The sequence below is a fragment of the Phocoena phocoena genome, chromosome 8 (assembly GCF_963924675.1).
Source record: "Phocoena phocoena chromosome 8, mPhoPho1.1, whole genome shotgun sequence".
NCBI classification, from domain to species: Eukaryota; Metazoa; Chordata; class Mammalia; order Artiodactyla; family Phocoenidae; genus Phocoena; species Phocoena phocoena.
Window position 1 is genome coordinate 75,836,139 of NC_089226.1, and position 25,903 is coordinate 75,862,041.

General features: G+C 35.4%; 1 protein-coding gene and 1 pseudogene across 1 annotated transcript in view; one reads left to right on the plus strand and one right to left on the minus strand.

Moving 5' to 3' along the window:
* ANO5 (anoctamin 5) overlaps positions 1-25,903 on the plus strand; it is a 73,967-nt gene that overhangs the window by 29,522 nt on the left and 18,542 nt on the right. The window contains 7 exon segments of the mRNA XM_065882416.1: positions 1,465-1,580; positions 11,084-11,218; positions 11,729-11,834; positions 11,928-11,988; positions 20,536-20,687; positions 22,834-22,908; positions 24,502-24,724. Coding sequence (XP_065738488.1) covers positions 1,465-1,580; positions 11,084-11,218; positions 11,729-11,834; positions 11,928-11,988; positions 20,536-20,687; positions 22,834-22,908; positions 24,502-24,724 — 868 coding nt within the window.
* On the minus strand, positions 24,857-25,388 carry LOC136127534 (glycine cleavage system H protein, mitochondrial-like; annotated as a pseudogene).

The window sequence follows — 25,903 nt, forward strand, 5'->3', positions numbered from 1 at the left end:
CGGAATTTTTCAAAATGAGTGGCAGTTCTCAACACTAGTATCAATTCAGGTGAATTTAACTTGTGTTAGAGAAACTACCCCACCCCGCATACACACATACACACACTTTTCCCTGGGGCAAAAGAACTTCTAGGGGATTATGGATTCTAAATAATGCCACAGCGTTTGATCAAGTAGAGAGATCTATAGCAGGTTAATAAACACTTTGCAACACATTCTTTGTTAATCATTCTTCACAAAAGGGCTCATTCTTCTTTTGAAGATTTTGAGGATTATTTTGTTTGTTTGTTTATTTTTAGGGCATTGATTCTTTTCTTACTCTCACCAGGTCATAAAGCCAAACTGTCCTCAGTCACCAGCAATTTTATTCCATATATCTAGCCTTCCAGCAGAGTCCTCCACGGTCACTAGAAAATCAGTGTTACTGAGCTCTTCCTACAGAGAACTATCATTTACTATTAATTTTACCTTTTTTCCTTTCTTCTCTCCTGAATACAGATTTAGGTACTGGATTTTTCTCTTATGTACTTTAAAGAACCTTTTTTTTTTTTTTTAAAGATACGCAAATAGGCAGCATTTTTCTTTTTTTCTATTTCATTTCTCAAGATTCAGTAGGACAACCTATAGAAGAAGACAAAATTTGGAATCTGGATGATATAAAATCTTATACCTTGTCATACAGAGATTTTCATATGTGCTTAAGTTTAGATTGGGTGTTTGCTCAGTGTTGTCTTCAGTAGTTTACTTGTCTAGGCAAACAGTTCAAGAGAAAATATGGAACAGCTATGTGTAGACAGTGCTCTGCTAGGCCCTAATTAACTTTATATTAATAAGCCTACTCAGTACCTAAAAATGGGGAAGGAACTTACACGTGAAACAATATTGAGGCTTTTAAGTGCTAAAGTCTGTTGTATATTTTAAGTCCTTTGGGAAACATATCAGCGATGGCCAGTGAGGACAAGACAGGTTGCCTAGAGGAGATTCCAGTCATAGCTGTGTGACTTTGGATCATTCACTTAATTTTGCTTGGGGTTCAGTTTTTCCATCTATAATATAAAAATGTCAGCCTATTTCCAAAGTCCCAGCCAGTTATACAGTTGTGGGAATCCCTGAGCTGTGACTGTTGGAATTTGAGTAGAGATGAAAGGAGGACTCCAGGTCAAAGGAGCAGCTTGAGTAAAGCCAAAGTCTCAGACTTTAACTTGTGTTTTTAGATAGCTGGCTGTGAAAATTTAATAAATAAAGCACTATTATTTTCATTTATTGTAGAGTGTAGCAAATGTACTACACTCTACAATACACTAAATGATTTAGTAATTTACATCAATAGAATATGAAAATCCAAATCGAAAAGTGAAAGAGAACATTTGCTTCATTCACTAGGCTTTTTATAAAAGCAGTGTTCCTTTATTCACCCTTGTCTTTTGCTTTGTCATTCAGTAATTTCTTCTTGCGTGTCTGTAGGGTCAATATTGGAAGCCATCAGAACCTCCGAATCCTGTCAATGAAAGGTACACACTTTGCCAGAACTGGGCTCGGTTTTCCTATTTTTACAAGGAGCAGCCTTTTAATTTGATTAGGTAAGTTTCTTACACAGAATCAAACTGATTAAAACTTGATTACGTGGTTTTTATTCACAATGGCATCGTATTCCATTCTTTTTACTACTATTCTCACCCACTACATTTCCCATCTTCCCAGTTTTGTATCTATGCTACCATTTAGTCATTCATTTGTGAGCAAAATGCTGTTGTCAGAATGGTCTTAACCACAGTGCAGAGATAGCTTGATGGTTCAGAAGTTGGGCCTTAGCATTTAGGTACATGGGGTTCAAATCCAAGCTCTTTCTCTTAGAAGCATATAAATATGGTCAGGTTATTTAACCTCTATGAGACTTATATCTGTAAAATAGGAATAGCAATAGTACTTTCCTTATGGGGTTATTTGATAATTAAATGATATGTATATTTTCTTAGCATGGGGTTAGCACTTAGTGTTTAACACAGTAATTTTTTGTTTGTTTGTTTTCCTCTGCATCTAGGAATTTAGAGGATAGCAGAAAGGTCATGTATGGATGTTTGTGTGTGTGTTGATCTCAGAAAGCTGTGAAGGCAATTGTTCTATTATCTCAATTCTTTAGACAGTTTCATTAGCTATGCAAGAAGACTATGGTTGCAGGTTCTTGCTTTGAACCATGACAATATTACATGCATACAGGATGTTAGGAGACTCCTGCTATGATTTCAATAAAGAAACAATCAGATTACAGACCCCTGGTTGCTAGTAGCAGTATTTTTACTCAGTGAGGTATGCTTTTACTGCTCTGCTTGCACAGCATCACAGCCTCCTTTTTATGAGACTGATTTTGATGTCTACATCCAAACCAAGTGAAATGTTATTCCAACAGTTTCATTTAAGGCAAATGAGAGGCGACATTTTTAAGAATAAATAGAAGGCAACTAGCATATAAACTGTGGTTTCCGTAAATCTTTATATAAACTCTTGATTGGATGGATATTTTAATTGTTCTGATTAATGGCCATTTAATTTTTTTAATTATAAAAGTAGGACATGTATCTAAAAAATTCCAAGCAATAAAGAGATGTGCAAAGTTTTAAGTGAAATTACACCTCCATTGAATTCCACAGGAGTAACTATGGCTATTTGGTAATAGCCATTCAGTCTTATTTTTATGTGCATGTGAAGTAAAATACATACACTTTTTTTTTTTTCCTGGAGCAATGGAATCTTTATTTACTTTTTTGCTAAGATTTTCTTTTATCACTAAATAGTATATTATTGGCATACTTCCCTTTGAGTACACACAGATCTATCTTGTGCTTTTTAACACAACACAAGGTACCATATTATAAATTTTGCATAACTTATTTGTCTATTCTTCTATTGAAAAAGATTAGGCTGTTTCAAACTTTTCACTATTACAATTAGTGCCCTTGGAGAATATTTTCATGGTATGTTTTCAAAAAAGCAAAGTTGTCAGAATGAGGTTTACATATTTTACATTGTTCAAAATATATTGAGAGTATTTAGCTGTCTACAGATGTTTCTGCTATAAATATTCCCCAAAGGTTTGTACTTATAACCCTTGATATAGACAAATGCATTACACCTCAGGTCAGTACCTTGTTAGCACTTGCTGATTTTCTTTTACAACAAAGTGGAAGCTCAGATTTTTCCATCAGATGGCAGTATCTAGCTTAAATTTAATAACATTTTAAACCTTTTCATCCTATTATTATAACTTTTCATTTATAGCAAATTATACTGCTTTTCCATTTCAGTAATGAAATAAGTTTTTAAATAAACTTAAATTTTTAACACAATTTAATGTAAAGAATTGATAGCTAGGTGTAAAATTTTTAACTAGGTAATCGAAAAGACAAGAAAGAAAACACTATATTATCACAGAGGGAGGAACTGCAGAAAACAGCTCTTATTCCTAAGGTTTCTTCTCAGTGATTATGTAGGATAATATCCTTATTATTAGTAATAGACAATAAAGTTTTTAAGGGTAAAGGACCATGATGTACATATTCAACCAACTTACTTGCAAGTGGTTCAGAAAAAGGCATGTATATATGGGGAAATATAATATATGAAATGAGATAAAATGCAAATGCAGCAATATTTTTACAATAAAAGAATTAAAGGATATATGGGTATTATTTGAATTATTCTTGTAAATTTTTTATATATTTGAAATTATTCCAAAGAAAAATCTTTAATAAAAGGAGAGTCCAGAAATAGATCCACATATATATAGTCAATTGATTTTCAACAACAGTGCCTGGTTATTCATTGGGGAAAGGATAGTCCTTTCAACATATGATGCTAGAACAAGTGGCTCTCTACATGAAAAATGTGAATCTTGCTTCTTTCCTGTACAAAAATTTAAACTAACTTGTAATGGATGAGAGAACTAATTGTAAGCGTTACAACTATAAAACTTCTAGGAGAACATATAGGAGAAAATCGTATGTGGTTTGGAGTTAGGCATGGACTTTTCAGATCAAATGCAAAAAGCACAATTTAAAAAAATGTATAAATTTAACTTCATTAAAATTAAAAATGTATGCTCTTTAAAAGACAGTTACAAAAATAAAAAGGCAAAACACAGACTGGAGAAAATATTTGCAACACACATATCAATAAAGGACTTTTATTTAAGGAATTTTGCAACTCAATAATAAGACAAAATTTAAAATGGACAAAAGATAAAAGATTCATCACCAAAGGAATATAATTATGGATTGCCAATAAGTACATCAAAAGATGTACAACATCTTTATTCACTAAGGGGATAAAAATTAAAATTTCATTAAGATGCCACCACACACACACTAGAATAGCTAAAATCTAAAAGATTGGCAACAATAAGTGCTATCAGGGATATGGAACAACTTGAAATCTCAAACATTGGTGGTGGGAATGCAAAATGGTTTAGCAACTTTAAAAAAAACAACTTTGACAGTCTCTTATGAAGTTAAATATGCACTTTCTATTCTACTTGTCCCAAATCTATTATTAAAATGTTTATCATTGCCTCAGTGATTTGAGGTACCGCCTTTATCATATGCTAGATTTCTATATGCAGTTGAGTTGCTTTCTGGATGTTCTGCCTATTCTGTTGATCTAGCTAACTATCCGTGCAGGCTATTTATTTAATTTAATTTTTATTTTATATTAGAGTATAGTTGATTTGCAATGTTGTGTTAGTTTCACATATGCAGCAAAGTGATTCAGAAGGCTCTTTTAATTGTAGTGGCTTACCTCTAGTATGTTTTAATATCTAGTTGGGCTAATACCTCATCATAGCTCTTACTCTCAGTGTTTCCTTGTACATTCTACATGTTTATTCTTCCATATAAACTTTAGTATCAACTTGTCTAGCTTGTTACTAAAAAAGATGGTTGATATTTTTATAGGTATCAAATTAAGTTTATAAATTAACTTAGGTAGGCTGGTACTTTTTGTTGTTGTTGTGTTTTTTGCGGTACGCGGGCCTCTCACTGTTGTGGCCTCTCCCGTTGCGGAGCACAGGCTCCGGTCGCGCAGGCTCAGAGGCCATGGCTCACGGGCCCAGCCGCTCTGCAGCAAGTGGGATCTTTCTGGACTGGGGCATCATGTCCCAGTCCCGTGTCCCCTGCATCGGCAGGCGGACTCTCAACCACTGCGCCACCAGGGAAGCCCTAGGCTGGTATTTTGATGATGAGACATTCTAATCAAGGAAAAGTTGTCAAGGGAATGTATGTCTTAGTTTAAGCCTACTTTGGGGTTTTTCAGGAGTGCTATAGAGTTATAAAACTTTCTTAAGTTTAATCCTAAGTATTTTATATTTTTGTTGCTATTATAAATTATGTATTTACTTACATGTTATATGTTATTGTCTTCTGAGTGTTAGTTTTATATTCTAATGCCCTGATGAATTCTTTATTGAATTAGTTTTATTGATTCATTAAGGCTATCGAGGTATATTATCATGTAATCTTTAAATAGAAATATTTTACTTTTCTTTACCAATTCTTATGTCTATAATTATTTTCTTTTATTCAATTAATTGGCTGATAATTACAGAACAATATTGAATAATAGTTGGTGTCTTTGCCTTGTTCCTGATCTTACTGGAAATGCCTCTGGTGTGTCCTCATTTAGTAGGAAGTTCTTTGCCTTTGTACATTAATTTATCATCTTGCCTGGGGCCTTGGAGAGTTTTGTTTGCTTGTTTGTTTGTTTTAAAATCTGATTGTTTTAACACATTATGTCTTGGAATTGGTTGTTCTAAGTCAGTTTTCCCTGTTCCTGGTGGATTCTTTAACTATGTATCTTTTATTTTGTTTGTTTTTCTGGAAAGTGTTCTTGCGTTATAGTTTTAAAATATAATTATTTTCCAGTGCTTTGATTATTTTCTTTGGACTCCAGTTATCTGTATGTTTGGTCTTTTTAGCCTGTCTTCATATCAAACAATTTTCCTGAGACCCTTTTTACTTCTCTATGTCATTTTCATTCTTTTGATAGGTATCCTGTTTTTCTTATCATCTTTTACTAGATTTTCACTTGGTATCCATTTATTCTCTTGAATACCTCATAATTTCATCATCAGTTCTGACATGATCTTATAGGGTTCTTCTCTTTCCTCTGTTTTTTGGTTTCCTTCATCTCTTGTTTTATTTGTTCCTGTTTTTTCCCACTTCTTATTTTTATATTTCTGATATTTTCTTACATTTCCAGTTATTTATTTGAGAACATTTAATTCAGTTTGTACTGCTTTTTTACAGTGTTCCTCATGTTCTTTTGGGAGAATTTTCATTAGCTGAAGCTCTTTGTTTCACATTTTCAGGGTTTTTTAAACATAATTTTGTATAGTATGCTCTGCTTTTTTCTGTTTGTGTTTAATTCATGGAGTTTCTAGCATTAGAGTACACTCTTCTGTTAGTTTTTTTTCCTATTCCATGCAGTTTCTTTCATGGATGATATCCTGTGCTTGTCATGCGCCTTTTCTTTCATTTCTATAGAATCCTAACTCTCTCTCTTTTCTGCCACTTTTAAGAAGTACCACACTTTATATCTGATTCTTCCCCAGAAACATTGCTTTTCTGAGGCTGCCACTTCCAGGCTTACTCATTTTCAGATCCCTTTCTTTTAGCTAGTACTACGAATTACCAAGTCCCAACATGTGTTCAGTATTATGGCATTTAGTTAGACTTTTTCCCAGGGATTATTTTATCTGTGTTTGTCTAATGTCCCACCCTACTTTACATGTTTTCCCTAGAATTTCTTAAGCATCTTCTTCACTGCTCTCTGTACCTCAGGTATGGCAGCTGGTAATAGGTACTCAGTTGGAACTGGGTTTATTTCTTTACTTACGAGTAATTTGAAGATCATGGTGTTCTCTGTCATGATGCTTGAAGGCCTATATCAGGTATGGTTTTATTTTCTCTCCCTGTTGATTTTATGGTTTTATGAAAGTTTTTTATGGGAAGACTTGTTAAAAATAAAAATATCCTTAAAAGTAGAAAGGAATTGTCTATAGATGCATAATTACAATGCCCACATTCCTTTAATGAGCATTTATTTAGCATCGCTAGATATCAGCAAGAGGCTAGGGCTATAAAGGTAATCAGAACGTGGTTTCCTAACACAAAGATATTTGCAGGAAGGCACACAAGTGCATAATAATTACAGCAGAGTGATTCTCATGAAAGAACAGAGCACAGAGGAAAGAGCACCTACCTTTATGACAACCTCAGGGAAAGTTTCACAGTGATTATTCTTGAGTGTGTCTTGAGAGAAGTAGCAGGTTGCTAGGTAAACAAGTTAGTTAAGAATATCCCAGGTAGAGAGAACCAGTACAGAGCACTGGGCTAAAGAAGAGCATTGTGCATTTAGTTCTTCATTTAGGAGGCGTGGCTGGTAAGATTTGAATGTTTATCAGTAAAAAATCATGAAGAACACTGCTAAGATGAAAGGAGAAAACCTTTAAAGGAGGAAACGGTCATTGTTTAATCTTGTGCTTTAGAAACATTACTCTCTTGGAAACAGGACAGATAGTAGAAGGATGCAAGACTGAAGTCAGGGAAGTAAGGAGGCTGTTAAAATTTTCCAGTAATAGGGCTTCCCTTGTGGGGCAGTGGTTGAGAGTCCGCCTGCTGATGCAGGGGACGCGGGTTCGTGCCCCGGTCCGGGAAGATCCCACATGCCACGGAGCAGCTGGGCCTGTGAGCCATGGCCGCTGAGCCTGCGCGTCCGGAGCCTGTGCTCCGCAGCGGGAGAGGCCACAACAGTGAGAGGCCCGCGTACCACAAAAAAAAAAAAAAAAAATTTTCCAGTAAGAGATATTGAAGGTCATATCCAAGGCACTGGTAACAGGAAAGAGGGGACTATGGATTAGAAAAAGGCTTTTATGGGACTTCCCTGGTGGTCCCAATGGTTAAGACTCTGCGCTTCCAATGCAGGGGTTGCAGGTTCAATCCCTGGTTGAGGAACTAAGATCCCACATGCCTCATGATAAAGCCAAAAAAAAAAAAAAAAAATTAGAAAGAAAGAAAAAAAAGAAAAAGACTTTTATGACAGAATTTATTGGACCTAGTGGATTGGATATAGAAGGTTAAAAAAAAATGATGACTAGGGGTGCCTGGAAAGAGATTTAGAATATAGGATTTGAATTCCTAGATTTCACATATTTCATGTTATCTCTACACCAAACTTAAGTTCCATGTCCAAATATTTGTAAATATTTTTACTGCCTTTTGGGTACTGATCATTTTGTCATATTAGATTATATTTTTTCAGGGAGAACTGGGAATACAAAGGTTACCATCATTGGTTTATCAGTCTTCAATATTATATGCCTTCTGATCCCAATTTTTCTTTCCAATTTAAGAGCTCCAGATGATTTTTCTGATATCATCTGTTGGGATGGTTTAATGCTTATAAATAAAATTGATATACTGCTATATAGCAAATAGGTTAGAACAAATATGTTTACAGTGACTATAATGGTGCTATTAAAAGCCAAGATAGTGTAATCGCTAAGCTAAGTTTCTCAGATGTCCATGAATTCATGGTAAAAATGAGTCTCTTTAGACCAAATGTTTGCATTTTGTTCATTCATTCCTCAAGCCTATATTTATTTCAATTCCATCATCATTGTTTTGATTATTTGCTATGTCTCAGACTAAGTCCTGGGAATACAAAATTAGACCAGTGCCTTCTCACAAGATCTCACAACGAAGACTATTGAATGTCTTCTACCTATGAGATGCCCTGTTAAATGTTATGGGGCCACAGATGAGTGCAAAATCTAGCAAGTAAAATGGACAGGTTAAGAAATACCGTAAGTGTAAATAAAAGGCAAATTTTTCTAAAAAATTAATACTCAAAAGAAGTATTTATTCTCCTTATGTTTGATACTTCACAGAGTATCTCATATTATTGGCTTTTTCTCATTTTCTTTGTTTTGAATAATAAGAATTTAACATCTTAAACATTATTTCAATAATATGTAAATAATATATACGTATTTACCATAATACAAATCTAAGACATGTCTCTTGCTTTTTGCATTCTTAAGAGATGGTTTAGTTGTTAATCTATTATTAAGCTCCTCACATCCAAAGTTTAGTAAAATTATTTCTATAATTCCATACATAATAAATGTTCATTTGGGAATTTCTCTTTTTGAGAATATTTTAAATACTAATTAAAGGTCTGGAGTTCTTGAGGACTTTTTTTTTAATTCTCAAGGAATAAGATTCTTGAAATTTGAAAGGAAGAAAAATGTAGTTCTTTGAAATATCCAGTTTCTTTATGAATTCCCAAATAACTTTTTGGTTAAGCATATAGCAGTAATATTGATGTTTTACCTTAAAAATGATTGATTCTATAATTTTTAAAACATCAAATGGAAATAGACACGATGAATAGTAAATTTTCCCAAATCAGGGCTTCCCTGGTGGCGCAGTGGTTGAGTCCGCCTGCCGATGCAGGGGACGCGGGTTCGTGCCCCGGTCTGGGAAGATCCCACGTGCCGCGGGGCGGCTGGGCCCGTGAGCCATGGCCGCTGAGCCTGCGCGTCCAGAGCCTGTGCTCCACAACGGGAGAGGCCACAACAGTGAGAGGCCCGCGTACCGCAAAAAAAAAAAAAAATTTTCCCAAATCAAATATTTTTATTCTTTTTTTTAGATTTTGATGTTATGCAGTATTATAATAATTGCTGTTTTTCAGCAAAAACAAAAAAAGAGAAAAAGCAAGTTTACTCATCCTATGTGAGTGAACCTAAGGAAGTTGTAAATGGTAAATTAACAAGGGAATACAATGGAATTATAATTTAATTTCAAGTTTATAGTAATTTGAAAAGCAGAACAAGGGAAAACAACAATGTAAAAATGTTTATTATCACTGAAAATAATGAAAAAATGAAAGAATGAAAGATGGTACAAGCAGAGAGATGCCTGTTTCATTAGAAAAGATTAGAAATTTTGAAAACTGAAGAATGGGATATTCAATAAAATTAATATTGAGTGAAAAAAATTAAAAACCTCATTGGGAAATTAAGTTTATGTTAAATAAGTTTATGTTATGTAAAATTTAAACCCTTTATGTTTAGATTTGCCTGTTTTTTGAGCATGTGTGGAAATTACAATTTAATAAATAGTGCTGTAATAGATTTATATATATCATGCTATTAGAGCCCAAAAGGGATTACATCTCTGTCTAGGAAACTGTGGTAAGACTTCACAGATTTGGTGAGCTGAGCTCTACGTGAATAAGGGAGAAGATTAACCTATTTTGTGTTGTTTTTTTAAAAAACCTGGTTTTATGAGGCAGAGAAAACCTTGTTCTCTGGTTCTTTGAGAGATTCCTTAAGGAGAGAGTCGGTTTAAAAAACAACAGAAAAAAAACCCCAAAACTTGGTTATAAGACTTGAACATTTATGCCAACTAATGCTGTCACTTTTTAACTCTTTGTAAAGCAAGTGCTGAACTGTATATGTTATGGAACTTTATTAAACACTCATTTTTGATTCCTTGGTTTGCTCCTTGTCTTACAATTCTATAAGCATCCATCAGAGCTCCAAATTTAGAGGAAGATGGAAGTTCATGCATACAACCACTCTCATCTGTTGTGGTCTGAGTACATTCTTCAGTTTTAGAGAGAGATAAAGCAAAAGTCCATGCACAGATTGTGAATGTGATTTTGATTTGTTAATTGCTAGAAGAATGTTCTGCACTTTATTTCAAAACATTTAAACTCTCTTTAAAATTTAAAAGCTTTTCAAATTACCTGATTATTTCAAAAGTAAATCTTAACTTCCACTCAGTTGGCTTCTTACTTACATGTGTTGTCTCTTTTAATCCTCACACCAATTCTATGGCTAAGCATTATCCTGCATTTTATGATGTCGAAACTAAGGTTTAGGAAGTTTAGTAACTTTATCAAAATTTCACAGCTGGAAAGCAATGGAGCCAAAATTAGAATTCAAGTTTGTCTGAATACAAAACCAAGACTCTCAGGACTGTATCATTCTTACAACCTCTGATTCTCTTTTTACCCTCTTTCATAGGGATTATTACGGAGAAAAAATTGGCATCTATTTTGTCTTTCTCGGATTTTACACAGAAATGCTGCTTTTTGCAGCTATAGTTGGCTTAGCTTGTTTTATTTACGGCTTATTATCGATGCATGATAACTCAAGCAGGTAAGTGCAACTGAGTTGCCCCAATAGAGAATCTATGCTAACTGAAACTGTTGCTATTATTTTTCTGGAATTTGTGTCAGAATGTTTCCTATGGCAGCAGATAATTGATATTTCTGAAAAAGACCCAAACATAGCAGCTACCCCTCACCTGGTGCTTTATGGAAAATTTGTTTTTAATGATGGGCTGTAAAGATTCTGTTCCTCAAAGCATGATTTGATCTACAAAAATTGCTAGTTCGTTTCCCCTTGTGCCATATGTAAGAAGCTGTATAAAGTTGTTCCAATAAAAGCAGCTTTGGACTTTCACCCAAACACGTCACTTTTAATATAACTTTGCTCTTGGGAATCTCTGGCAGTCCAGTGGTTAGGACTCCACACTTCCACTTACGGTGGCATGGGTTCCATCCCTGGTCGGGGAACTAAGATCCCACGTGCCATGCCGTGTGGACAAAACAAAACAAGACAAAAACAAAACAAAACAAAACAAAAACTCTCCTCTTCCCTCTGCAGCACTGAGATCTGTGACCCTGAGATCGGGGGTCAGATTATCATGTGCCCACTCTGTGATGTAATGTGTGACTATTGGAGACTAAATTCTACCTGTTGGGCTTCAAAGGTATGTATGTATTGTGGTATGTTGAAAAGACTTGCAATTTCCCTCCCTCATTTGATACTAAGTAGTCTTTGTGATGTTGTTATTGTTTTACAGTTCTCCCATTTATTTGACAATGAGTCAACAGTGTTCTTCGCAATATTCATGGGAATTTGGGGTGAGTAAATAGTTACATAAAAACAGCTTTCTCCATGTTTTCTGTTTTATGGCCATTCATATAACATATACATTTGGCATACCTTATAAACCAAAGGTGATTTTACATCTTTATGTCTTTGCTAGCATCAGTACACTGATGGAGTCCACATCAATGGTCATTCGTCTTGATCCTTGGTCCAGAAAGGTCTCTATTAGTCATCTGCTAATTTCTCTGAAAAACACTATAATTTTTGAAACTTCATATGTATTCAGATTACACTGTCAGAACTGTGGTAAAAACAGTCTCAGTAAGTGCTTAATTCAGGAGAAATAAACATAAGTATTTGGTGGCTGGAGGATATTGAGTCATGGATACAAACTGGAACAAGACTCAAAAATTGTTGAGAGCTGGGCTTCCCTGGTGGCGCAGTGGTTGAGAATCCGCCCGCCAGTGCAGGGGGACATGGGTTTGTGCCCTGGTCCGGGAAGATCCCACATGCCGCGGAGCGGCTGGGCCTGTGAGCCTTGGCCGCTGAGCCTGCGCGTCGGAGCCTGTGCTCCGCAATGGGAGAGGCTGCAACAGTGAGAGGCCCGCATACCGCGAAAAAAAAAAAAAAAAATTGTTGAGAGCTAATACTCAGCATTTGAATTTAAATTTCCTGTGTCAAATTCTAGTTCCAGCTTCCAGTTCCATTTGGTAAAAATCTCCCATGTAAGGTGGAATTTCCCTTAATTTTGGAAATGTCCCAGTATCTCTTCTCTTTTGTATCACGTGGGAAGTAGAAGTGTTATGAAGTTATTCCCGCCATCAGTGAGGAAAGTATTTTCTGTAAGAGTAACTTGGCAAGAGGAGGCCCAAAGACTTCTAAAGCATGTCTAAAAATCTGGGGGACTCTGGTGAAAGATAGACTTTTTTCTCTCCAATTTAACAAAAAAAGTCTTTAAGAAGCACAAGTGTGTGCATTTAAAAACTGGCCAAGGAGGGACTTCCCTGGTGGCACAGAGGTTAAGAATCCAGGTGCCAATGCAGGGGTCACGGGTTTGAGCCCTGGTCCAGGAAGATCCCACATGCCGCGGAGCAACTAAGCCTGTGCGCCACAGCTACTGAGCCTGCGCTCTAGAGCCTGCAAGCCCATGTGCCACAACTACTGAAGCCTTTGTGCCTAGAGCCCATGCTCTGCAGCAAGAGAAGCCACCGCAATTAGAAACCCGCGCACCACAACAAAGAGTAGCCCCTGCTCGCCACAACTAGAGAAAGCCCGCATGCAACAACAGAGACCCAACGCAATGAAAAATTAATTAATTAAAAAAAGAAAAATACTGGCCAAGGGAACAAGGTAGCTTGATTCAGGCAATAGGACACCAACATTTGTGGGGGTGTGTACATGAAGCAGATGTTCTTATGGGTTTCTGTTACTTCTGCTTGACTGCTACGGTCTGAAGAGAAAAGGCCAGATTCAAAGAGAGAATGGGAGACAGAGAAGTCTTACCCACAATTCTCCAGCAGCCTCCTCTGGTTAAGATAGTATATGGACATCTCTTCATTATGTGGCTACCAAATCCTGCCTGTCATTTTTTGGAATCAGAAATGGATGATAGGTACACAAATTACAACAATTGTAGTAGTTTTCAATTCTTTCCATTGACAGAGATTGTACACCAACACTAACCTTATATGTCATAACAAATAGAGGAGCAATTATGCATAGAACACCCAGCAGCTGCAGTGAACATGGGGGTAAAGATATCACTTCAAGATAATGATTTTGTTTCCTTTGGATATATACCTAAAAGTGGAATTGCTTCATCCTATTATATTTATATTTTTAATTTCTCAAGGAACCGTCATATTGTTTTCCATAACAGCTACACCAATTTACATTCCCACTGACAGTGCACGAGGGTTCCCTTTTTTATCAGTTTTGTTCTTTTGCAAAGGAATATCCAATCTTCCCAAAACCATTTATAGAAGAAACTATTCTTTCCCCATTGAGTATTCTTGGCTCCTTTGTCAAATATTAATTGACCATAATATATGGGATTATTTTCTGAGCTCTTGATTGTGTTCCATAGGTCTCTGTGTTTCTCTTTATGCCATGCCAAAAGTACCATGCTATTTTGATTACTATAACTTTGTAATATAGTTTGAGATCAGGAATATGATGCCTACTGCTTTGTTCTTCTTTCTCAGGATTGCTTTGGCTATTTGGAGTCTTTTGTGGCCCCATACAAATTTTAAGATTGTTTTCTCTATTTCTATGAAAAATAGCATTGGAATTTTGATAGGGATTGCATTAAATCTGGAGATTGCTTGGGTAGTATGGACATTTTTATATTAATTCCTCAAATTTATTTCCATTTATTTGTGTCTTCTTCAGTTTCTTTCATCAGTGTCTAGTAGTATACAGTGTACGTATCTTTCATTTCCTTGGTTAAATTTATTCCTGGGTATTTTGTTCTTTTTGATGTTATTGTAAATGGGATTATTTTCTTAATTTCTCTTTCTGTTAGTACGTGGGTAGTATATAGAAACACAGTGGGCTTCTATATATTTATTTTTATCCTGGAACTTGACTAAATTTATTTATTAGTTCTAACAGTTTTTTGGTGGTGTCTTCAGGATGTTTTTTATAATTTCATGTTATTTGCAAACAGAGACAGTTTTACTTCTTTCCTTCTTTCTTTCTAATTTATATGTCTTTTATTTATTTATTTATTTTTGACTAATTGCTCTGGCTAGGATGTCCAGTACTCTATTGAATAGAAGAGGCAAGAATAGGCATTCTTGTCTTGTCCCTGATCATAGAGGAAAAGCTTTCAGCTTTTCACCACTGACTATGATGGTAGCTATGGGCCTGTCATGTATAGCTCTTATTATATTGAGATACATTCCATTTATACCTATATTTTTGAGAGTTTTTATCATGAAGGATGTTCAATTCTGTTAAATGCTTTTTCTGCATCTGTTGAAATGATTTTCTTTTATCATTTATTTTGTTAATGTGGTATACCATGTTGATTGATTTGTGGATGTTGAACTATCCTTGTATCCCTTTAGTAAATCCCACTTGATCATTGTGTGTAATTCTTTTAATATATTGCTGAATTTGATTTGCTACTCTTTTGTTCAGGTTCTTTGCATCTATGTTCATCAAGTATAACTTCTTTACTTGTAGTGTCTTTGTCTGACTTTGGTGTCAGGATAATGACGGCCTCATAAAATGAGTTTGGAAGTTTTCTTTCCTCTTCTAGTCTTTGGAAGAGTTTGAGAAGGATTAATTCTTCTTTACATGTATGATAGAATTCACCAGTAAAGCTATCTGATCTGGACTTTTGTTGGTGGGGACGTTTTTGATTACTGATTCAATATCCTTACTGGTAATTGGTCTGTTGAGATTTTCTATTTCTTCATGGTTCACTTTAGGTAGGTTGTATGTTTCTAGGACTTTATCCATTTCTTCTAGGTTATCCACTGTGTTGGCACATAATTGTTCATAGTAGTCTCATGATCCTTTGTATTTCTGTGCTATCAGTTGTCATGTCTCTTATTTAGTTTCTAATTTTATTTATTTGAGCCTTATCTTTTTTTCTTGGTAATTATGGCTAAAGGTTTTCTATTGTTTATCTTTTCAAAATAAAATAGTTTCATTGATCTTTTCTATTGTCTTTTTGTCTCTTTTATTTATTTACCCTCTGATCTTTGTTATTTTCTTCCTTCTACTACCTTTGGCTTACTTTGCTCTTTTTCTGGTTCCTTAATGTCTAAAGTTAGGTTGTTTATTTTAGCTTTTTCTTGGTTCTTAATGTGGGCATTTATCACTATGAACTTCCTTCCTAGAACTGCTTCTGCTGCATCCCGTAAGTTTTGGTATATTGTATTTCCAGTTTCATTTGTCTCAAGATATTGTTTAATTTCTCTGTTGATTTTTCTAAGTTTGTTCAGTAGCATGTCCTTTATTCTCCACATATTAGTGAATTTTCCAGTTTTAACTTTTCCTGTAATTCTATTTTCATACCATTGTGGTCAGAAAAGATGCTTGATATGATTTCAAACTTTTGAAATCTATTGACTTGTTTTGTGGTGCTAATATATGACCTTTCCTGGAGAACATTCCATGTGCACTTAGAAGAATGTGTATTCTGCTGCTGTTAGATGGAAAGTGCTGTCAATGCCCCTTAAGTCCCTCTGTTCTAACATGTAGTTTAAGTCCAATGATTCTTTATTGATTTTCTGTCAGGATGATCTATCCATTGTTGAAAATGGGGTGTTGAAGTTCCCTACTATTATTATGTTGCTGACAATTCCTGTCTTCAGGTCTGTTAACATTTGCTGTATATATTTTAGGTGCTCCTCTATTGAGTGCATAAGTATTTATAAGTGTTATATCTTCTTCTTTGATGGATCTCTCTATCATTATAGAAAGATCTTCTTTTCCCCTTATTGTGATCTTTGTCTTAAAGTCTATTTTGTCTTATATAAGTATAGTTAATATTGCTTTCTTTTGGTTTCAGTTTGTATGGAATATCTTTTTCCATCCTTTCACTTTTAGTATATATGTGTCCTTTCAGCTGAAGTGAGTTTCTTGTAGGCAGCACATAGTTGAGTCTTGTTTTTTTATCCATTCAACCACTCTGTGACTTTTGATTGGAGAATTTAGTTAATTACATTAAAGTAATTATTGACGGATATGGACTTACTATTGCCATTTTGTTAATTGTTTTGTAATTCATTTGTTCCTTTCTTCCTCTCTTGCCTTCTTTTGGGGTATGATAATTTTCTGTAATGGTATGCTTAGATTCCTTTTTCTTTATCTTTTGCATGTCTTTTATAGGTTTTTGCTCTGTGATTATAGTGAGGCTTTTATAAAACATCTTATAGTTATAACATTCTATTGCAAGCAAAGCAAATTAATTCCAAATGCATACTAACGCTCTATATTTTTACTTTCCTTCCCATGTTTTATGTTTTTGATGTCACAGTTTATATCTTCTTAGCTTGTGTATCCTTTAACCAATTATTATAGTTATACAATTTTATTGTAGTTAGTTATTTTTACTACTTTTGTCTTTTAACCTTCATAATAGATTTACAAGTGTGTTACCTACCACCATTGTAACATGAGTATTTTAAATTTAACTATGCATTTACCTATACTAATGAGATTTGTACATTTATATGTTTTAATTTCAGTTTAAAGAGGTCCCTTTAACATTTCTTGAAAAGCCATTCTAGTTGTGATAAACCCTTTCCACTTTTACTTGTCTGGAAAACTTTCCAGGTAGAGTATTCTTGGTTCTCAAATTTTTTTCAGTACTTTGACTATATGCTACTCCCTTCTGGCCTGCAGTTTCTGCTGAAAAATCTGCTGATAGTCTTATGAGGGTTCCCTTATACATAAGTTGTTTTTCTCTTCTTGCTTATAAGATTCTCTCTTTGTCTTTAACTCGTGACCTTTTAAATATAATGTGTCTCAGTGTGGTTCTCTTTGTTTTCATCTTTTTTGGAACTCAGTGGGTTTCCTAGATATAATATTTGTTTTTTTCCCCATGTTAGAGAAGTTTTTACCCATTATTTGAATATGCTGTCTCTGTCTCTCTCTCTTCTCCTTCTGGGACCCCCTATAATGCAAATGTTGGTCTGCTTGATATTGTCCCATAACTCCCTTAAGCTGACTTCACTTTTTTACACTCATTTTTCATTTTCATTTCATTCATTTTTTTCTCCTCTGACTGAATGAATTCCACTTCCCTTTCTTGGGGTTTACTGATCCTTTCTTCATTTTATGTAGTACGTGCTGAACCCTTCTATTGAATTTTACAATAAAATTATTGTATTCTTCAGCTCTATGATCTCTGTTTATTACTTTCTTATATTTTCTGTCTCTTTGTTCAAATTCTCACTTTATTCATGCATTGTTCTCCAGACCTCAGTAAGCATCTTTATGACCATTATTTTGAGCTCTTTATCAGGTAAATTGCTTGTTTTCATTTCATTAAGGTCTTTTTCTGCAGTTTATCTTGTTCTTCTATTTGGAACATATTTTCCTTTGTTTCTTCATTTACCTTGCCTCCCTGTGTTGATTTCTGTTCATTAGGTAAAACAGCTACCTCTCCCAGCCTTGAAAGTGTGGCCTGTGATTGTTCAAGCTGCCTTCTTTGTTCTTAGTGGTTCCCAGTATTTGGGGGGTGTGCCAAAACCCATCAGTATCCCAAATGGGAAGATCTCAGTCAGCACCTAGATGCAGGCTGTTTGGAAGCTGGACCCTCAGGCAGCAGCTTTTAAAGTCTGCAAGTAGATCTCTTTCAAAGAAAGATTGGAAAATGGGCATTTGTGTCTGCTGCCTCTACTTTTAGCCCTGGGGAGAAAACCAGTTAGGAACTGTTTGTTTGCTGCAGCAATCAAAACAGTATGGTACTGGCATTAAGATAGACATGCAGACCAATGAAACAGAATAGAGCCTAGAAATAAATCCACATGTATATGGTAAATTAATCTTCAACAGGATTTCCAAGAAAACAAAATGGGGAAAGGATAGTCTCTTCAACAAATGGTGCTGTGGAAATCTGGACGGCGACATGCAAAAGAATGAAATTAGATCCTTATCTTTGTCAACTGAAAAAAAATCCACAACCTGAAAGTTGAGAATTATGTTTTATTTGGCAGACTTTCTGAGGACTTCAAGCCCAGGAGGCAGCCTCTCAGATAGCTCTGAGGAACTGCTCTGAAGAGGTAAGGGAGGAGCCAGGATACATAGGAGTTTTGCAACAAAGACCAGGTAGTCAGAACATCAAAAGATTACTGTTAATTAAAGAAAACCAGATACCTTAAGTTAATGAATTAGCGCTTTTCTTTGTATGGGAAGATGCAAGAATCTGGGCTAATTGAAATCATTCCTTTGATATGCACCTTAGCGCTCTGGGGCCAGTATCCTGTTCTTTCCCATCTTGAGTTCCCTCAGGGCTCACCATCTGGGCTGTAGTGGCTTGATGGCTGCAACATCCTTTGTTTACCGATATGGCAGGCAACGTTTTTCATTCACATCTTACACCATCACAAAAATCAATTCAAAATGGATTAAAGACTTAAACATAAGACCTGAAACTGTAAAAATCCTAGAAGAGAGTCTAAGGAAAATCTTTATGACATTGGTCTTGGCAATGATTTCATGCAGATGGCACCAAAGCCCAGGCAACAAAAACAAACAAAATAAGCTAGACTACCTCAAACTAAAATGCTCTGCACAGCAGAGACAACAATGAACAGAGTGCAAAGGCAACCCATTGAAAGGCAGAAAATATTTGCAAACCATCTATCTGATAAAGGGTTAACCTCCAAAATATATATAAGGAACACCTGTAGCTCAATAGTTTTAAAAAAATAACAAAACCTAACCTGATTAAAAATGGACAAAGGACTTGAATAGACATTTCCCCGAAGAAGTTATACAAATGGCCAACAGATATATGAAAAAATACATAATGTAATTAGTTATCAGAGAAATGCAAATCAGACCACAATGAGATGTTATCTCACACCTGTCAGGATGGCTATTACCAAAATGATGAGGATGTGAAGAATTATAATGAACTCTTGCATACTACTGGTGGGAATGCTAAATGGTACAACCAGAAAACAGTGTGGAAGTGCCTCAAAAAATTAAAATAGAACTGTCATATAATCTAGCAATCCCACTTCTGGGTATTTACCCAAAATAATTGAAATCAGGATCTCAAAAAGATGTTAGCACTCTTGTGTTCATTGTAACTCTCTCCATATTAACCAAGATGTGGAAACAATCTAAATGTCCATTGACAGATGAATGGGTAAAGAAACTGGTGTGTGTGTGTGTTTATATATATATATATGTATTTATATATATATGTGTGTGTGTATATGTGTAAACTAGTTACATCTATGCCTTAGAAGGGTTATAAAGGAAGGTTTTTCTGGGGGTGTTGGTAATGTTTTATATACTTTTCTGTAAATATGTTATTCTTTAAGGGAAAGTTTGTTTAAAAATTATATATATTGTATATTATACTATATAATATTATATATTATACATACATATATAGAGAGAGAGAAAGACAGAGACAGGGAGAGAGACAAAGAGAGACAGAGAGAGAGAGAGAGAGACATACTGTGTTATGAAATGGCTCCTATGTTTTCCTTAAATTTCCCTAAGCCTGAGAATGTGATACAATTGCTTGAATGATTTCAGTCAAAGACATGCAAACAAAATCTAGGTGTTAGTAAAAAGTCAAGTTTAAATATTATTTCAAATTATCTGAATGAAGAGAGAGAGAGTAGCGTGCCTGAAAAAAATTTTTCTTGCATGGACTGCTGTCTAAGAAACGAATTTGTATTTCTATATATGAGTTATTTCAATATTATTACATAGTATTATGCCAAAATTTATAATTTTATCATCAAACAGCGACAGAAGAACCATCATACAACCAAAATGATTTTTTAAAGTAAAGAAAAATCTAGTTATTATCTCCTTATTCACTTATTCCTCCATCTCTTTATTATATTTGTTCTTATGCATTTCTTTGCCCATAGTCACATTGTTTTTGGAGTTTTGGAAACAGCGACAAGCCAGACTGGAATATGAGTGGGACCTGGTGGACTTTGAGGAGGAGCAGCAGCAGCTCCAGCTGAGACCTGAATTTGAAGCTATGTGTACACATAGGAAAGTGAATGCAGTGACTAAGGTATATTAGGAGACTGAAATAGGCAGTATATTCCAATGGACACCAAGCTGTGGGTGGCCTCTCAAGTAATGCTGTGTATTTCAATTTGCCTTTAAAATACTCTACAACATATAAATCATATAAACTTGTTTACTCGCTTCTAATATACATTTTGAGCGCATGCACAAGTAGGTAGTAAAGTATAATGAGCCCCGGGATGGAATCATCACCCAGCTTCAATTATTATTATTTCATGGGCAATCTTTTTTCATTTATACACCTACCCCTCCCTGCCACTAGATTATTTTGAAGCAAATCCAAGTCATCATATCATGAAATACATAGTTTTAATACTAAGTGAAATAAAAGGAAGTGGAAAATAGTGTGCATGCTGTGGGCTTTGTATATAAATATATAGACATGGAAATGATGCTAAGTTAATGCGTGAAAATTAAAACAGTATTGTATTAAGGTAGTGGGCTTACGAATGATTGCTTTATTCAACCAAAGGTTATTCACCTAGTCCATTCTAATTAATTATAATGGGAAGATCATTGCACTGGTGTCTGAAAGGAGAGTCTAGATTTTGGGATAACTGGCAAACTGGCTGTATGTTGTTGACTGAGTTATTTGACTTCTTGGTACCTCATTTTTGTTTCACTTGAAAACGGAAGATACTTTGCAGACTCTTGGCTGCATATTCGTAGAGTCTCCACCTTTCCATAATCTATAATCACCATGTTACCTGATGCTATTAAAGAGAGAATAGAATATGTGTCTAAAAATCTCTTCAGTAGAATTCCCTACTCTGTTCAGGACACTGTTCTTGCGTATAATACTCAACATTCTTCTCCTAGTACAGGCATTCACTAAACGTTTATTAAATTGCCTTGAAACATTACAGAATATTCAGTAAATGAATGAAGAGAAAAATCACCTCAGAAAATACATTAACAATTTGGGTGGCTATTTGAAATTAATAAAAAATATATTAAAAGAGATATTTTCATAGTAATGACATGATGTGTATTTGTTCCTACTTAATGGGATAAAGAAGAAAATAAAAGCAGGTCTATTGGCTTTGCCAAACACCGTTGACCAAAAGCAAGATGTACTGAATGTTTACATTTGAAACCAGTTGAAAAACAATATGTATTGATTCACTGTGAATCGTCTACTTCACTTAGCTTTAATGGCTTTGGAAATGAGAGGTTTTTTTGGTTATGTTTTGTTTTTTACTTCATTGCAGTGCTTCTTCAGTGGTTAAGCACAACAAGAATTCTTACATTTGAGTCTGTTGGGAACACATACATGCAGGAATGGACACACACACGTGCACACACAAATATGCACACACACACGAACACACTGACACATTGGATACACACATGCATACACATGTACATAATCAGATGTATCCACACACATCCTGGGGTTCAATAGAGCTCTTGGGCAGCCTACCCTGACTGCTATGTTCTGTTTGCATTCAGTCCTTTCTGAAAAATCCTTGAGACTGTACAGATATAAAATCTTATATGTTAAATAGAATTACATGATTTAGATTTCTGCTGACAACTATTTTTTACTGTATGACAGTATTTTGGCCGTAAGATCTAACTGCCTCTCGATATAGCTAAAAATATCAGCTGGTATAATTAATATCTTCCATTAATGACTTAAAAAACCATAATTGTAGAAAAGTCTGGGCCCCTGAACCGTGTGGAAGAAGACAATTAATCCTATAAATATAAAGAAGGCACCCTACTTAATATCATACAGAGCAATTACAGAGCAGTGCATTCAACTCAATTCAATTTAACTCAATTAGAAAATTTTAACATCATTAAGGCATGTCCACTTAAGCAGCAGCCCTCAGGTTTTGACTTTGTTTTTCCTGTCTCCCTCTCCCTAAATACAACTCTAATTCAACACTCAGGAAATAATGTGTATCCTTTATATCTCATATCATTTGTAAAATATTTCATCTGGGAGCCCTAAAGGTTTCTACCTAAACATAAGGAACCACTACTAGAATGTAGCATTCCATGAACTGTGGTGAACCCATTGAGGAGGTTTCTACTTTAACATGGCTTTGTGATTTTGACTACTGCTTGGATTCCCAACTTTGTAGATTTTGAATTTTGCTGTGATTTCTTCAAAATTACAGGAGGTGGAACCTTACTTGCCTTTGTGTAGTCGTATTCCATGGTACTTTTTATCGGGAGCCACAGTGACTTTATGGGTGAGCATTGTTTAAAAACTATTATCATCTATTGATGTAAGATCATACTGGGATTACCTCAATAGTTTTGTCTGCAATGGCTTGAGTCCCTCTCTTCCCTCCCACTCCACAGTATTTTTTTTATCTTGAATGGAGCTCTTATATAGAATAAACTGTAATTTGCATGGATGTGCCATGATTAAACCTTGCATAAAGAGTTGGGGAGAGAGAGAGGTACTTTATCTTAAAGCCCGTCCCTCTCCCTCCCCCAGCTCTTTGTTAATTTGGTGATAACTTGAAACCAGAACAGTAAAATAAATAATTTGATTACAGACTATTTGTTTAGTTTTTTAAAAAAAATTATTAATCTTCTTTTATCCATTTAAAATACTTATACAAAATGAAAAACTTTATACCATTAAGGTTCGTTCTCTTGCCAAGATAAATGGAAGAAAATGTTACATCTTCTACATGAAGAATTTAATTAGCATATCCCATTGTTAGGGAGTCAGATTTTTTCCATGCCTTTTACCCGATAGATTTCTCCATCATCATAATCTATTTCCTGCCCTCCCCTTTCAAAATGTATGTCCTCTTACAGTTGACCTTTAGTTTTAGGAAAACAGGCAAGGTTACCCTCTGAAAAGTTAGCCTGTTGAAGTATGAATAATTAGCAGTTGTAGACTGTATTTTAACCTCACCATTCCATATTGTCCTATAATATTTTATCTTTAACCTTTTTTGATAAAGGTATTGGTTTTTCTATTTTAAATGTGTGTTTTCCTAGATGATATAACAATCATTTTAGGAGAGGTGATAGAATAAAAGGGGGTGATAATCAATTTGGGACACTCCTTGAAAAATATTCTAGAGTGTGGTTCCAGAAAGATCACTGTCATTTATTTCTAGTACTCATTCAATTTGATTCAGTTCCTCAACTTTCACAATAAAATTCTCCAATCATTGATATAAAGATCTTTGTGATTTTGTAATATGTAAAGGTATAAAATTTATACAAATATCTAAACTACCAGGCATATCAGACTACTAATGGCAGTATTCTGAGGGGAAATGAAATCGAATCTTTAAACGTATTTTTCTTGAGAAAGTAAGTGATCTTCACACTACACATTTAACTACAACCTAGAGCAGAGGTTACCAAACATTTGCTGTAAAAGATATAGGCTTTGTAGGCCACAAATCGTCTCTGACACATAATTGTCTTTATTTTTCTTTACAACCTTTAAAAATGCAAACAAACAAACAAAAAATATTCTTACCTTAAGGGCCACGCAAGAACAGGTAAGGCCACAAGCAGACTCTGGCTTGCTGGTAGTTTTCCAACTCATTCTAAACGATAGACCTAGAGGATGGTCAATGAATACTTTTCTATTTTCAATTTACTCAGCTGCTACCGTACACTTATCGCTAACCCTTTTACGTTCCTAGTTTTCATTTCCTGCCATCTATGGTGAGAGGGACTGACTTGGCTTGCTTTCCATGTCAGATCAGCTAAACTTAATATATGAATTGAAGAGAAGAGTATGTTTCAGATATATATGCATCACAGGGATTCAGAGACCAGAGTAACCAGTTTTTGTTTCCCTTCCCCAGATGTCTCTGGTCATCGCGTGTATGGTAGCTGTGATTGTATACCGCCTATCAGTCTTTGCTACATTTGCTAGCTTCATGGAAAGTGAAGCATCCTTAAAGCATGTCAGAAGTTTCCTCACTCCCCAGATAACCACATCTCTCACTGGATCGTGCTTGAACTTTATTGTCATCTTGATCTTGAATTTCTTTTATGAAAGGATATCTGCCTGGATTACAAAAATGGGTAAGCCGGCCAAATCATTAGTATGACTCTGAAAAAGGGTTCCTATCAATGCTATACCTCCATTCTGGATAATCCCCAAGGGAGTTCTTTGTTTATTTTTGTTTCAAACTAGTTTATTTAGGGGTTCCATTTTCAGTCCTCAATAGATTTTATGTATTTCTCATATGCGTCTTCACTCATTAGTTCATCTAGTTCTGAAGGGTTACTGAGTGTCGTCTTGATCAGCCAACCATCTTCACAACAAGATTTGTTGACAAGTCCTGCATTTTCTGTTAGAGCTTCATTAATTTCAGTTACTTCTCCTGATAGAGGAGAATAGAGTTCACTAGCAGCTTTCACACTTTCCAAAGCACCAAATTCCTCTTGTTTGTTCAATTTTGTCCCAACTTCAGGCAGACTACAGTAAACAACACCTCCCAAAACTTCCTGTGCAAAATTGCTGATTCCCACTGTTCCAACACCATTTTCTGATGTTGCCCATTCATGTTTGTCTGTGAATTTACGACCTGACAGCAGAGTGGGGCCGGTGCGCAGCGCCGGATAGCACCCAGACGGTGCCCACCCGCAGTCCCCAGGGCTGCAGCGGGCAGGGCGCGTTGGGCGCAGAGATGGCACGCAGGCTGCAGACCGCGGCCCGCACGCTCTGCGCCACTCGCAGTGCCATGTTCGCAGGGGTGCAGAGGGTCTCCGCGCGCTGGGAGTTCATTTTTTAAAGGCACATTTTAAGGCAGTTTGCTCTACAGGTAGACCCATAGCCTGGTACTTCAGAATCCCCTAACAGCTACATTCAGGCCTATTATAGTGGAAGCAGGAAAAATAACTAAAAAGAATTAGGACTCTGTAGATCTTTCTGAGTATTCTTACCTTAATCCTTCCTTGATGGGGTTAGTTGAAGCCTAAATAAAATCCTCACACGTTTCTGAAGACACATAATTTTTATTTTATGTGTATGGTATTTAGAAGGTATTGGATTTTGAAAACCATTGTGAGGAAAACAGAACAATCAGGTCCTCCTGAATAAATCTAAAAGTTAGTGCTTCTCTTTTCAGTTGTCATGTGTTAGAACCTGGATTATGTTCTTTTAAAAATTTCTCCTAAAGCCATGAGGGAAGGTGAAGGGGTCACAGGTGGAGTGGTAGGTTCAGTCAGGAAGTCTAGCACAGAGCACAGTTGCTCCTG